Here is a 15,555-nt window from a genome sequence, read left to right as displayed (position 1 = left end):
TCTGTGTTCACTTGTCATTCTTACCCTCTGTATGATCATCTAAACATTGTCTTGGGAATTGATAGGTTTCAGACTCTCTGGAGTGCTTAGATTGAGACGTCACCATGTACCCTTGATGTCATATTCTTGCTATAATTTAATATGATATTTGAGCAGAAAAAATACAGAGCTGATTATGAGCAGCGGAAAGATAAATACCACCTGGTAGTCGATGAACCTAGACATCTGCTGGCTAAGACCGCAGGCGACCAGATCAGCCAGGTACTGTGATGAGGCCAACAGCTCGGCCCAGACAGGACTGTGCTCTCCGATTTCTCCCAAGGTGTCGTCCCGTCTGCTGCAAGAATGTCATAGGTTCTGCCTATGATATTGGGATGTTCTGTTTCAAAATATCTGTCTAGCCACCCAAAGAGCCTGTGAGCTATTTGAGTGTGCCAGTCAAAACGCTCTGTGTCCTCACTTGTGCTGTGGTGAAGGCAGAAAGGGAAGCCGGGGCCCTCTCCGTTTAATTCTTCTGCAGAACCTGTTTTGTTAACAGCAACTGTAAACTGCAAATTGAGTTGAAAAAAAAAAAAAAAAAAACAACAAAAATTTAAAGTTATGGGAGAAAAAAGACAGAAGAAATCCCTACTCTGTTTTTCTGTTCTGACCAAGTCATCTCCATATGGCAGTCTGGGTAGTAACATACATATTGCTACCTCTGTCCCACCCATTTGCAAGGATTATAGATGGTCAAAGTGTAAATGTTTCACCACACTCCTTGCCTTCCACATGGCGGCTTCACCACACAGCTCTGTGAGTACACAAAGTGTGTTAAGCCTACATCTCTTCACTCAGACGTGACTGGGATATAGAGCCATGTTCTTTCTGTCTTCATGAGTCTCTTTTGTGCTTCACTGCTCCTTGCATGGACAGAGAAAATATAAATCTAGTGCCAAGATGCTTCTGAAACAAGGCTGTAATGAAATCCTGCGTCCAGATATGTTGACTGCTCTCTACAACACACACATGTGGAGCCAGGTAACGTCCACCACGGTGTGAAGAAGCAGGCTTAGCTCTTCCGTGCACTTCCTTTTCTGCTCTCATTGGCCTCCCCTCCTGACCTCTGCCCCTGCTGCTTTCTCACGATAAAGCATATGAATATTCACTCCTTAAAAATAAACTCTGACAACCGTGGCCTGGTATACTGGGCAGCCATCGTCTGCACGTCTAATGCTTAGAAATCCTCGAAGATCAGCGGAGTCTCCACACTTTTTTTTTTTAAATCAATACATTTACTTTTGTGTGTGTGTGTGTGTGTTTGCTTCAAGAAGCAGACTCCTTAGAAATTAAGGTTCTTTAATAGATTAGTGGCTTTTAAAGGTCTGGATATTTAATGTTTTCTTCTAATTGCCCCATTGCTCAGTTCTTGCTGCAACTGTTTCAGAGAGCTGGGGCTAGCCATGTAGCCTCCGGACATTGGCCATATTCATGTTGGTAATATCATCCCACAAGGTCCATTGAGCACACACTGCCACCTTTTCATCAGAGACTGGAAGGGAAATGTGGTAACTTAATTACCTGTGAGAACATTAATGAAATGCCATTTTCTTGGCCCAAACCAAAAAGGCTTTAGCCAGTCTTTTGTATTAGCAGATTTGTCATCTTAGTTTGTGGCCAATATATATATATTGGGATTTGTTCTTACATAAACATCCTTGGCCTTGATAGGATCATCAAAACACTGTGCATGAAAGTTTGTTGGTCTCTGTATCTGTCCTGCTTAAAACAGCTTATCTGCATGAAAATGAAAAAGAAACAAACAAAAACACAAAAAATAAGTGACTTGGAAATTACAAAAAAGATGCATTTTGGATGTGGGGGTGAGGGAAGTGGGGGGAGGGGAGGCTACAGTTGGCTATTGTATGAAAAAAATAAATGATGGGTAGATAGATGATAGATAGATAGATAGATAGATAGATAGATAGATAGATAGATAGATGATAGATAAATAGATTATAGATAGATAAATTATAGATAAATAAATTATAGATGGATGGATGAATAGATAAGTGGGTGCATAGATGGATGGATAGACAGATAGACAGAGAAATGATAGATAAAAAAATCTAAAATACTTTAAAAGTCCTATATACCTATTTTATTGGACACCTATTTTACTTGGGCATGGAAAACTACCAATGTAATATGGAATGTTAGAGTGAGATTGTCAGTCCAGAGAAGAGTCTAGTCTTCCTCTGAAATTTACTGCACACATGCCCCTTTGCTCGCATGTATATGAAATATATTGGAAAGTATTTGTCCATGCTACTGTACTACTGCAATGAAATACAAACGGTGTCAAACATCTCCAGTTAGGATTTAAGGCAGAAGCCACCATGATACTAACACACTCTGGTGTTGCATGAGTTTTCTTTAGGGACTCTGTTCTTGAACGTAACTTGTCCTTTCTTTCATGATTTAGATCAAATACAGGAAAAAGTATGAGAAGTCAAAGGACAAATTCACCTCCGTTGTGGACACCCCAGAGCACCTGCGCACCACAAAAGTCAACAAGCAAATCAGTGATGTAAGTTCACAGCAAAGGGCCTGCATCCTCAGGCTCAAGGCATCTGCCCAGGTGGGACCCACTGTAGACTGGCAGGTGTCTGAGACACAGCTGTCAGGGGGCAGGAGGAAAGGGGGATGCATGCTTGCTGCACACAGGGCTCTTCTTTCATACTGAAAACTTGTCGTTTAAATCAGCAAGCAAGCCATGGAGAAGCAGAGGCTTCAGCAGGTGGCATGTAAATACCTATTGGGTTTATTGAATTACCTTTCCTTTCTACTCACTTGTCATGTGTATTTTAAGTCACAAATGTGATGTGATGTTGTACCTTTCTGCTTTTTTGATCTGCTTCAGATACTTTATAAACTGGAATACAACAAGGCCAGACCCAGAGGCTATACCACCATCCATGACACACCCATGCTTTTGCATGTCCGAAAAGTGAAAGATGAAGTCAGTGATGTGAGTAACCTTCGTTAGCCCCTCAGTCTTGGACTTTCAGTGTGATATAGTAAACTCTAAGCCGTGACCTCTATCTGTGAAAAAACCGCTTGACAACCTAATGCCCTAAAATAACAACCCTCCATCTTATGATTCTGTGAGTTAATTGGACACAGCAAAATAGGTGTGTTCCAAATGTTGTTGGCAGACAATGGGGGCACAGCTAGGCCAAGATTCAAGGTGGCTCTTTCAGTCCCAATGTATCAGAGCCACACTGATGTGGATGAAAAGGGTAGGCAGATCCAGAGTCACAACGTGCAATTAGAGAGAACTTAGTAGTAAAGCTTAACCCAGGGCAGCAAGAAAAAGCAGATCCCTGCAGTTTATATCAGAGGGAGAGATGTGTGTATATTGGTCAGGTCAAAGGCAACTTTATCAGACCCAGGAATGTATCTGTTCATCTTGAGATAATGTCAATTGGGCATGGTGGCACATGTCTTTAATCCTAGCACTACAGAGGCAGAGGTAGGCAGGTCTCTGTGAGTTCTACACCAACCAGAACTGTACAGTGAGAGCCCATCTCAAAACCAAAAGCAGACAAAACCATCAGCAGACAGTAATGTCAAAAGGTCCTTCTCTGGCACCAGCCTTTGGTTGTAAAGGTCTATATGTCACTACGGTGATTTTGTTGGAGTGTTTTGCTAGGAGACATTGCAGGAAAAACTGAGCTGGGTGACCAGGGTGACCCTGGAACAGATGTGGCAGTTACAGTCAAGATGAGCACAGCTCTGTGAAGCCAAATCCACAGGGAGCCATACTCACACACACAAAGCTGATGGTCAATTGGCTTCTGTATAATGAGGCCCCTTCTGTGAGTCTTTTCTGTATTGCTGGCCATCTACCAGTGTAATGTCTGAGCTCTAGGAGGCAGAGAGCCAAAGCTTGGAAGTCAGTCAAGACTTATTCCTAGAACTCAGACATCATTTTTTTTTCCCTACCGTTTACACACATGCCAAGAGATGTGTTCACTTGCTGTCACTGAGATACATTCCCTTATAAAAAGGAAGTTTTATATTGACCCCTTGTTGACTGTCTCCACTCTATGACTGATTGGCCCTGTTTCTTGAGCCTGGGTAAGGCTGTGACTCATGGCAGAGGTGCACAGCAAAGCAAAACACTAACCTCAGCATGAGCTATAAAGAAGGAAGAGAAGGGAGCTGGGTCTCACTCTCCCCTCTGAGGACAGGCTACCATGCTGGGAGGTTGGAGAGAGACCTGTAGGAGGTGAAGCCACCTTTTACTCCCTGCCAGCAGCACCTGAGGCTGGGGGCCAAGACGTTAGTTAGCATATCAGCCTTTAGGGACATTCTAGGTTCAAACTATGGCAAATGATAAAGAAATGGTCACCAGTTCTGGATGAGCAAAGAGCAAAGCCACATTCTAGGACGGCATGTGGAAGAGATCCCGCTGAGGACATTGTAAAAAGTGCAGCGAGACCCAACTAAAACCACCCCACCAGCATTATCTTCCTGGAGAAAATAAACTAGCTGTTATGCTCTCACACTCTGAATTTCAGGAGAATTGGTGTTCATACATTTTCAAATTCTTGACTTTAGGTTGGCATAGCAGTACATGAGTGTAATCCTAGCATTCAGGAGGCTGCCCAGGAGGATTGCTAGTTTAATACAGCCAGGCAGGGCTGGGTAGAAAGATCCTGTTTCAAAAAATAAACCAAACCAAACCAGATATTCGCTTTGATTTTTGTAACTGAAAAACGACCATTAATTCATTGGGGGGAAAAGAAGATGCAGTATTTTTTATTTTTAGAATGTTTAATTTTCTGTAGCTCAGACTGACCTAAAGCTCACTTTCTAGCCAAGCCTGGCCTTGAACTCACAGTGATTCCCCTGCCTCAGCCTTCCAAGTGGCATGAATCAACATACCTCACACAAATTCAGTGTTTTAAATAACTCTGTGGTATCTGAGCTTTTTGGCCTATGCATACACACGTGCACATGAGTACACACGTGTGCGCGCACACACACACAGACAGACACACACACAAGCTTAGACAACTGTTATGCCTGCCACCCATCTCAAAACCTTGACTGTAGCTGGTAGATGAATAAACATGTCATATTATTGACTATGAGTCACCATGAAAAGCCCTTGAATATTTAGTGCCCTGGTTGAGAAGGTGGACATGTATAAAAGAGCATGTTTGCAATATGAAATCTGTTAAAAATAAGTTTGGGTGCTACACAGAAACATGGACGATCACAAGTACCTGTCAGGTCAAACACATATGGTAGCAGGCTGCTCCCTGCGGTAAACTGAGGCATTTTTATATCCATTTCCTCAAATGCTTGTTAGAATATGATGGGGTGGGTACTGATGAGAAGTACTAATTTCTAGAGCTTTCTCATGAAGTTCTAGAACTCAATTAATGTAGTAGTCTGTAAACGAGCCCCGCACGTGGTGCTTCTTGTGGTAAATACACTAGGCCCCGTTAGTTACTTCTCTCTGAGTACCCTTTACCTTAATCACATTGTTCTGGGGGATCATTCCCCTACACCAAGTGAAAATGACCAGACTGCACCCTCAGGCCATGGAATTTAGGAAAAGCAAAAGTAGATGAAGCTAGAGGCCTCAGGCTCAAGATAACAGACCTACTTGTCAGCCCTCTCTGGTTCAATCCAGTTACCAAAACTCACGAGGTACAGCTCTAGTCCACTCGACAGCTGTGATGATGGCATCTTTTGGTGTGTTTGCCTCTTGAGTTTTTGTGTGCCGCTCACTGGGAAGGAGATAGTGACGGATGCAAAAACCTTTGCCTGGAAGAGGTTCAGCTTAATAGACAAATCAGACAGGTAAATAGCTATGCTGTGGCCAGAGAGCAGGAAGAACTGTGGGAGCGCAGGTGGAGGGCGGGCCTGAATGCCTCCTGGAGGGCAGATTTCAGGATGTCTGCACCAAGGCCCTCCTGATGTGGGAAGGAAAAGTGTACATAGAGAGCTGCCAGCTGACTCCTCCAGCCCACGCTAGCAGAAGTAAAGCCTGTGGCCACTGCTGACCACACTCAGTGTGTTCCGACAAACGTAAGAAGGCTCAGCTCCTTCTTAAATAGCTGCATCTTCTCCTCGTAGCAGATTGTTACCAGATACTCTCTCCTGAGCAGCATCGTGTGCCGCCATCACAATTGTAGTTTCTTCATCTTTAAAATGTTTAATTAACTCCCCAGGGGGAGGGAAAAAAAAACTAACCATGTCATCCTTGTCTCCCATAGCTGAAATATAAGGAAGTTTACCAAAGAAATAAATCTAACTGCACCATCAAGCCAGATGCTGTTCATATCAAAGCAGCGAAAGATGCCTACAAAGTCAACACGAATGTAAGTCCCACGGCTTTCCTTGTCCCGATCCAGCCTTAGTCTCCTTTTGCTGCTGTAACAGAACACCTCTGACTGGGTAATTTACAGAAGTTGATTTACATTCTAGAGATAGGGAGGTCAAGAGTGAGTACCTGGCACAGCCCCTCGTACTGCATTCTCCCATGGCAGAGAGCAGATAGATGGGGCCGGAGAGCAAGTCTAAGAGTGAATACTCATTCCCCTGCTGCGGGAGCCACAGTCCCCCTGGAGGTTCTGCCTCCGTGACCACATGGCCTACTGAAGCTCTCAACTCCTCCTGTCATCCCAATGGCAGTAAAACCTCAACATGAGTGTTGGAGATGGCTGCAGTTTGTCATTTAACTGTAGCAAGCGTGGTGGAGATTTGGCTACTTCAACAAGCATGTGGCCTTTCAGATGTCTTCATGAGGTGAAGCTCTGCCTGTCCAGATGAGAAGCTCAGCTCCAGGAGGGCGAGCAATGAATGATATTAAAAACCAAATGCTCCTTCTGCTCTTCATGAAGGGGCATGAAGAGACCAGGGTGGTCTCACTAGGTCACATACTACATTTCCTTAGTGTTTGTCGGTGTCTGAGTCCAGAAGTTAATTCTGAAAACGAATGCAGCACTTTGGAAAGCACATTAGCATCTTTCAGTCTTTGTTCCATGCTCCCCTCTTGCCCTAAGCACTAGTATCTGCTTCTGAAGGAGAAATCAGAGTCGCTAGCTGCTGTCAGGTACATTGTTTGGACGCCCCACTTGCTTAGATCGTCTCTACATTGATGCATTACCTTAGCTGGAACCCCCTAAAATCTCACCCACAGAAACAACTCTGTGAACTTAGATGGGCGCCAACTTTTTAAAACACATAAATGGTGTCATGAAACATTAGAAATCCAACTGATTCTCATTCATTCCAGAAGCATCCATTTCTAGGGGCCAGTAGATTAAGGTGTCATAGAAGCTAGCAGGAGTCGGAAGGATGCGCTAGTGGACAATAAATAGGTAAACAGATGTGGGAAGGAAATGTAGGGAAACAGACACTGTGGAATCTGGGTAGTGGTCATATATAGTGTCTATAATATCCTGGCCACCTTTACAGAAATACCTGTCATTACTTAGACGTTAACAAGTTAGTTGACTCTGAAGGTGATGAGGGTGGAGTTAAGGCAGATTGTAGAATCATCTCACCTGGAAGTATTTCAAAGCTTCAGTTCCAATTTGGGAGCAAAGAGTGTCCATTGATGACCCGAGTGACTGACAAGCTGCAGAGAGCAGACAGTTTTATTGAGGGTTGTGTGAGCTATGATTGTGGGACGTTAAACTGCAAGAGTCCCACTGAGCACCGCATGTATGTGTCGCCTCGGCCTGAGCATTGTCTTTCTGTCACATTCAAAACAGCTGGACTACAAGAAGCAGTATGAAGCCAATAAAGCATACTGGAAGTGGACACCTGACCGCCCAGACTTCATCCAGGCTGCCAAGTCATCTCTGCAGCAAAGTGACGTAAGAGAGGAGACACACCTGTGGCTGCTACCTGTACTCACTGTCAGGGCACTCGCCCCAGCTGATTTGGGCTCCAAAATAGAAGGAAGTTTGAGGGTAGAAGCAGGTTCCTGAAACAAGCCTGGCTATTGAGCTTGTCCTCTGACAACCGGTCCCAGGCATGAGGGCTCGGAGACCTGAAGCTAGAGAGTGCAAGAGAGCTAGTCCTAGTCTTGGTTCCTGGGCTAGAAGGGATGAATCTAGCATGTGGTAATAATGAAAGGCCAGAAGCCCCTCCCTTTACCCTGAGAATGGGTATTCCCTCTGAAGACTCCTCTCTGGTTGAATCAAATGACCTGCTTCCTCTGCTTTATCCCATCACAGTTTGAATATAAGCTGGACCGAGAGTTTCTCAAGGGCTGCAAGCTTTCTGTCACTGACGATAAGGACATGGTGCTGGCCCTCAGGAACTCCTTAATAGAAAGCGATGTAAGTATTCAGCCTTCTTCAGTGTCTACCCTGATTCAAGGCCATACTTGGCCCTTTCTACGGTGTCTACTCTGACTCAATAGTCTCCAGAAATATCCAGGACTGGACAGAAGTCCTCTCTGTAGGAGCTCAGCTGTGGTCCTAGCACATGCTGCTGCCCTCAGTGGCATCTGTGATGAATTGGGTGCCATCTGTGAAAATGCTGTTACGCCTCTGGCATGGTTCATGGCTTATACTGCAGCTGGCCATTCACATAGCACAGGGAATAGACCGGCTGGATTTTGTCCCAAATCTTAAGTTTCTTTTCTGTGGGATCCTACTCTTCCTACTGTGTACTTGCCACCTCTGTAAAGGAAGAAAGATTGTGTGTTTCCAGGCCTGATGGATGTCAGATGGCATATTCAAGAATGCTTTGAACTAAAGGCAAAGATTTACCGTGAGGTTTTCATCTTTATTAAAACCTCAAGTTGTCAGGGAAAACCCATTTTGAATGAGCATTAAATCTTTTACTGTGTCCCCTGTTTATCAGTGGTGTTATTCTCTCAGCAGTTGTTGAGCGATTTAGGAGCTGAATAAAAATGTGCAAGATACTTTTAAAAAGGTAAAGAAATGGCTCCTCTCTTTCCATTCCCACAGCTGAAATACAAAGAGAAGCACGTAAAGGAAAGAGGAACATGTCATGCTGTGCCTGACACCCCACAGATCCTCTTGGCAAAGACTGTCAGCAATCTGGTGTCTGAGGTAACCCACCCACAGCCCATATGCTTCACTTCTGTCTCAGGCTGAGGCCCCAAGCAGAGCCCTTAATAAGCTCTTTGTGGATTTGTTCCTCCAGAACAAGTACAAGAGCCATGTGAAGAAGCACCTGGCCCAAGGCTCATATACAACACTGCCGGAGACCAGGGATACAGTTCATGTCAAGGCAGTGACCAAGCACGTCAGTGATGTAAGTGGCCAACCCCAGAGCTCTTGATGGCAACTATGAAGTAGGTTAAGGACAACCAACTTCCTGCTTACAAACACTAACTTTTATGTATCAGCATTCTTAACCTGAGTACCTCTATATGTATCCTAAACTCTAATTAAAAAAAAAAAAAAAGTATTGGTATTCCAGCTGTGCTGTTTGCAGCAGATGTAGGCTTTGCTCCACAGTACATCTTGCAATACAAGGCATAACTAATATTATTAGTGGGCGAGAGCAATGGCAATCAAAAGTGGCCTCTGCTGTCATTAAGCAATGTATAGTTTGAGAGCTTAAATTACCTGGTGTACCTCAGTAATCTCTACCCACAGCATCCTGCTGTTATATAACCTATGACAGATGTTTTAAAGGTAAGAATTAGGAGTGAGCATTGAGTGTGCTTGAATTCAGTTCTCCAAGCTTGCTGGTGTTGGTCCACTAGAGAAAAGACGGGGGAGGCAGTAGACTATGACCCAGAGATCAAAGTTCTAACTGACACTGTGGTTGGGAGCCATGGATTTTTCTAAAGATCTTCCCAGAGTCCTCAAATAAATCTTTTCCTCACCTTCCTATCCTTACATGGACAACTCTGGTGCCGTGTAGACAAACTACAAAAAGAAGTTTGTCAAAGAGAAAGGGAAGTCCAACTACTCCATCATGCAAGAGCCTCCGGAGGTGAAGCATGCCATGGAAGTGGCCAAGAAGCAGAGTGATGTAAGTTCCTCCTCAGCATCCCAAAGGCCCACGTGATACAGTGGACCGCAAAATGAGTGCATGCTCCTGCTATGGTGATTCCCTGTCTGGTGCTTTTAGAAAAACAGGGGTGGAAATTGGCTTATTTTTAAATACACATATAAACTTTTTATTTAATGAAGACTATTGGAAAATTCTGTGTACCTCAAGTAAGCGTTTTCTTCCCTCAAATTAAGGTTGCTTATAAAAAAGATGCCAAAGAGAATCTGCATTACACCACAGTGGCTGATCGGCCAGACATCAAGAAGGCCACCCAGGCAGCCAAACAGGCCAGTGAGGTAAGACCTGGCACTGAAGGGCCATTGTGAACAACAGGGTGGGTGCCACCAAGACCACACTGCCCATTTCCGTTCTCTCTGATACAGGTGGAGTACAGAGCCAAGCATCGCAAGGAAGGCAGCCATGGGTTAAGCATGCTTGGCCGCCCAGACATTGAAATGGCGAAGAAGGCAGCCAAGCTGAGCAGCCAGGTAATAGAAAATGGCAAACAGTGACCCTGGTGAGGGATTTTAAAAACTATTCAGTGAGAAGAGATCCCCAGAAAGAACAGTGTCAACGACCAATGAGAAGCGGGGGTCTTAGGTTGTACAGTAGCGTTTAAACAGTTCAGAGGACCTTGACTCATTTCCTGCTAACCAACCTAGGCTTTCTAGTTTTCCACATCTCCATTACATCTAGCTACTTGTGTATTTAACTCCTCTCCTGTGACAAAGGGTGCCCTTTGCCAGGCTGTCAGATTTATACCCAGAAGGTCTGCTCTGTGCTTGAGTCGCCTGTGAGAGACTTGGGACTGTGTAACAGTCATGAAATTCTAACTTCTAAAACCCAACCATGTAAAAGAACCTTTATCCCTGCTTTTAACAACAGATATAAGTGGCCCAGGTAGACATGGCTCAGGTAGTCATGGCTAACTAGGGGTGAGCAAATGTCTTCAGGTTCTTGTCTCTGTAGTTAAATAATTATGGTCTTGTATGAGGGCTTGGTCACAGAATACAAAATGTAGACTTTGTGTTATTAAGACAGGTTCAGTAATGTGTTGCCCAAAGCGAACTGTCCCATATTCCCTAACCTCTCTGCAATGCCTTCAAGTTTACACAGGTTTTCAGAGAGCTACAGTTTAACACCAGCTGTCTTAGTACAACCTTTGGGTCCATCTGACATCAGATCAAGAATATCTTCTTTCTCTTCCAGTATGGAAATCCTGTCTTCATCTTCACTGTTTTTTTATCTTCAACTGTTTGTTTAAAGAAATAGGTTCAGGGTACATGTGGTTGTGCCTATTGCCCTCCAGAAATATCAAATGTGACATTATAAACCAATAACCTCAAGTTATAAAATAGGAAAACAAGTTGGAAGTATTGAAACAAGAGGTTCAGATGACTGTTAGCAGACAAATAGGATTTTTATAGTAAGCACCAGCACTTACTTACCAGGCCATCGTTAGCTGAAATGGCTGATGAGACATGAGTCTTTTTTTTTTTTCTTTTTTTTTTTTTTAACTGAGTTTAGGATCTTTACTGTCTTGGAATGTCCTTAGAAGGCTCTGTCATTGAACAGATAGCAGAGTAAAAACCCCAGAGTCCTTTCTTTAAAATGAAGAGGGAAAGAATGGGATAGAAGAAACTATTCAAACTTTGTCTTCTTTCCTTGTGGCTTGAAGTCTCCCCCTCCTCCTCTGCTGCCTCAGAAGCCTCCCTGGCCTCTTTAGCCAAATGAGTCTTAACCAGGCATGGGTTGGAGGGGTCCCAGCAAGACTGAGCTGTGACAAGGTTATTGCAATCCATCAGATTTTTATACCTTTATCAGAGACAGAATACAATGGAGGTAGCAAGGTTCAACACAACTGTAGTTGCCTGGATACAATGCTGTTTGCAAGCTATGCAGGGCATATAAAATTAGCATCTAAGACTAATGGTCCAGCCAAGCTTCTGTGAGCTTCACAGACTTAAAAGGAGTGTGGAGAAACACAGGCAGCCTCAACACTTCGCTGCCTGAGGGAGTGCCTGGGTTTCTCAGGAACTGAAAGTCACACAGTGTCCCCAGGAGTCAGACTCTAACCTGAAAAACCTATGACACATACCTCTCAAGGCAGCTCGATCAGGCCAACCCCATGATTCCCTGAACTTATATTTAAATTTTCTGTTCCATATTATATCATAAATTAATGGAATCACATAGCCACTCGAGACCAAAACATAATATGACAAAAAAAAAAAAACCTACAGTTTTGTAGTGAGAAATAGTAAGAGCTTACAAATCTAAACTCTTAATGTTTTTAATTTTTCAAGGCTTTCCAGTTATCAAATTACTTGATGGTGAAACTGAAAACTTGAGTGTTCTTGAACATCAAAAGGCTTGTAAATCCTATGTAAATTCACATCCTAAGTAAACCCTATGTCATGAAGAACACATCTCACCCAAGCTCTTTATAAGCTCATCTTCCTAGCTCATATCCCCTGAAAGGCTTTTGACAGTGTTTAATAAGTGTCTGGTGTAGACCTTGGCCCAAGGGACCTCAGATGTGGGTGGTCATCACCATTCTGACCTTGGTGTCTTAGCAATGGTGACCATCCTTAGTGTTTCTTTTGCCTTTTGGTCTGGATATGTCCTTGCCACTGTGACTTTGTTCCCACAGGGTTTCCCATTGTTTGGGAGTGAATTGCTTTCAGAGTAGAGCCCTATAGCACAGGCTACATTTTGTTCCTGGGATGTGGTTTTGCCTTCCACCTCTCTGTGCTGTCTTGTGTTTGTAGTACTGTGACTACCAGTGACCACCAGGCATCGTCCCCCTCTGTTTTCCATTCTGGATGCAGACAGAGTATGTGGGCCCTGGTGCTGTGGTGGCATCTTCTCCTGTGTGGCAGGTTTTGATGAGTTTAATTTGGAGTCACTGTGTCTGTTCTGCTGGGCATGTCAGGTAATAGGGAATCACCATGATGAAGCCTTTCTCGTTGGGAGTCTTTGTGTTAATTACCGTTGGTTAGAGGAGAGTCTGCAGCTGTCTCTGATGCAGGTTGAGGAAGGTTTTAAGCTATGAGTTGGCCTAGGTTGTGTCACAGACCTTTCCTGGGTAGAGGCAATACACATGTCTACTCACTCCAGAAAGGGAGTTCTGGACAGACCATAGTAATGATTGCAACAGAGTCCAATATGGCGAACAATGAGGTTTTTGTTGTTGCTACTGTTGTTGTTTGGGGGATTATTACTAACAAGAGTATGATTGAGGGGTACATCCAAGGAGCAGGGATAACTCACAAGCAGATGCTTTAAAGGAAACCCCACTGCAACATGGTGAGGACCCTGAACCTCTCCCACAGCTTGCAGGCAACCCCACAGTCTGAACAGAGACCTTTCCTTCTGTAGCTGGCTGGTTGGCCATTGTTTATTCTTTTATACTACAGGTAGGGGAGCTCAAGGATCTTTCAGGGTACATTCCCTTCCTCCCCACTAGCCTTTCATTTATCCCCTGTATACTTCCTGGGGCAAGGGTTTCAATTGGGAGGGATTGTTCCAAACCTAAGAGCCAACTGCTGCCTTTTATTTGGCTTAACCTGTAATAAGAGTGGACTGCTAATGGACTTCTAGACTTGATCCTGTAATGTCAGTGATAAAGGCATCAATTTGTCAACAAGGAAAGTTTTCTGTCACCTTGTTATTTGATTACATTCTCCAATGAGGAGCCATCTTTTTCTGTGTCTTGCCTGGGCATAATGACCGTCTATTTCTTTCATTCACTCCTTTGCATAGCCTTACTCTTATGCACTCCAGAAGTATAATGAATCTTACATTCCTTCTTGTTCTAAAGTGTTTCACTTTTTCTTTATTTCAAATCTGATACTTGGAGCCAATTACCCACTGATCCATGTCATCGCCCCCTGTGAGTTTAATAATAATAACAATAATAGTAAAATCAATTTATCCTATTTTAAAATTCTATTTGTTATGCTAGGTGAATTTATTATTATTTTAAAATAATAACAAATTCTTAACAAATTCTTACTTCTCAACATTTGCTATTTACAACCTGCTCTCAATTCCTTCTAGCAGATCTACTATGTTTGAGGTATCCAGGTGGGAAAGCTAAAATGATCCCTGTATCATTGATAGCCTCTCTGACCTCAGCCTAAAGCTTTTTGCTTGGTTGGTTGGTTTTGGTTTTGGTTTGGGTTTTGTTTTTTAATACTGGGTTTCTCTGTATAGCTTTAGCAGTCCTGGAACTCACTCGTTAGACCAGACTGGCCTCAAACTCAGAGATCCTCCTGCCTCTGCCTCCCAAATGCTGGGATTAAAGGTGTGTGCCACCACCACCTATCAAGCCTAAGTTTTTACTGCTTAGTCCTGACTTGTATTTGCAGGATGTCATGTTGATGTCACCAGAGAATATAATGACAAAGCCAGTGCTGTCCTGTGTCACTTCATACCATCCTGCTTGTATGTGGCCCTATGTAACTGTGACAGTGTTCCCTTATACTCTTGAAACTGCCCTACTGGTGTAACAAGTTCAGTGGTCATTTAGAACACGGGCATATCACAACTGTTTATGTTTCCCTGGTCTGAAGCTCAGAAATAACCTGGACGTTTGCATTTGTTGTTAGGTTAAATACCGAGAAAATTTTGACAAGGAGAAGGGCAAAACACCCAAATACAACCCGAAAGACAGCCAGCTCTACAAAACTATGAAAGATGCTAACAACCTTGCAAGTGAGGTATGTTCCTTCATTGTGGTAAAGGACAGAACATACTGTTTGTCATTTTAATACTATTTAAGGAGCATTGATTACATTCATGGTGTTCTTCAATTACCATCATTAATCCCAAAGCTTTTTAATGGCCCCAATCAAAATCATGAAGCAACCCTTTCTTCCCTTAGCTCCTGGTAACCTCTCCTTCATACATGGGATCCTACAGTATTTCTCTTTATGTCCTATTTTATTTAGCATAGCATTTCCTAATGCAACATTAATTAACACTGCATCCCATTTTAAGGCTGAGTAATATTACAGTGTGTATGTCACACTTTTTGTTAATGATACCCATTTATTTACTGATAGACACTCTGGTCATTTCTACTTTTTGGCAACTATGCACAAAGTGGTTTTCCTTCATAGCCACCCCCAGAATTCATTTCATGGATGGCCGTTTTCCTTAGTGCTGTTTCCCATTTCCTGTTTATGTGATTTCCTTCTTTACCACTAGGTCAAATATAAGGCTGACTTGAAGAAACTCCACAAACCTGTGACTGACATGAAGGAATCTCTGATAATGCATCATGTCCTGAATACAAGCCAGCTCGCCAGTTCTGTAAGCTCCATCATTGGTTCCGAAAACAACGCCTTTCAGACACTGGCAGCTTGTTTCCTCATCTGAGCTCCTATGTTTATCACAGAATTACTGTCTGGTGATATTCCTCCAAATTACACTAATCTACCCATCACTGCCAATTACCAATAAAATACCATCGGCTATAATGCCTCTCAGATTATAAAAATG

The 15,555-nt window shown here is 43.3% G+C and overlaps 1 protein-coding gene across 1 annotated transcript in view; it reads left to right on the top strand.

Annotated features, from left to right (window-relative positions):
* Neb (nebulin) overlaps positions 1-15,555 on the top strand; it is a 194,298-nt gene that overhangs the window by 151,060 nt on the left and 27,683 nt on the right. Inside the window, exons 125-138 of the mRNA XM_076928308.1 lie at positions 157-261; positions 916-1,020; positions 2,465-2,569; positions 2,903-3,010; positions 6,276-6,380; positions 7,779-7,883; positions 8,247-8,351; positions 8,988-9,092; positions 9,187-9,297; positions 9,916-10,026; positions 10,242-10,343; positions 10,431-10,535; positions 14,661-14,771; positions 15,262-15,366. Coding sequence (XP_076784423.1) covers positions 157-261; positions 916-1,020; positions 2,465-2,569; positions 2,903-3,010; positions 6,276-6,380; positions 7,779-7,883; positions 8,247-8,351; positions 8,988-9,092; positions 9,187-9,297; positions 9,916-10,026; positions 10,242-10,343; positions 10,431-10,535; positions 14,661-14,771; positions 15,262-15,366 — 1,488 coding nt within the window. The remainder of the gene's footprint in view (positions 1-156; positions 262-915; positions 1,021-2,464; positions 2,570-2,902; positions 3,011-6,275; positions 6,381-7,778; positions 7,884-8,246; positions 8,352-8,987; positions 9,093-9,186; positions 9,298-9,915; positions 10,027-10,241; positions 10,344-10,430; positions 10,536-14,660; positions 14,772-15,261; positions 15,367-15,555) is intronic.

The sequence above is a fragment of the Arvicanthis niloticus genome, chromosome 2 (assembly GCF_011762505.2).
Source record: "Arvicanthis niloticus isolate mArvNil1 chromosome 2, mArvNil1.pat.X, whole genome shotgun sequence".
NCBI classification, from domain to species: domain Eukaryota; kingdom Metazoa; phylum Chordata; class Mammalia; order Rodentia; family Muridae; genus Arvicanthis; species Arvicanthis niloticus.
Note: the sequence above shows the minus strand (reverse complement) of the source record. Positions and strands in the feature narration are given on the sequence as shown.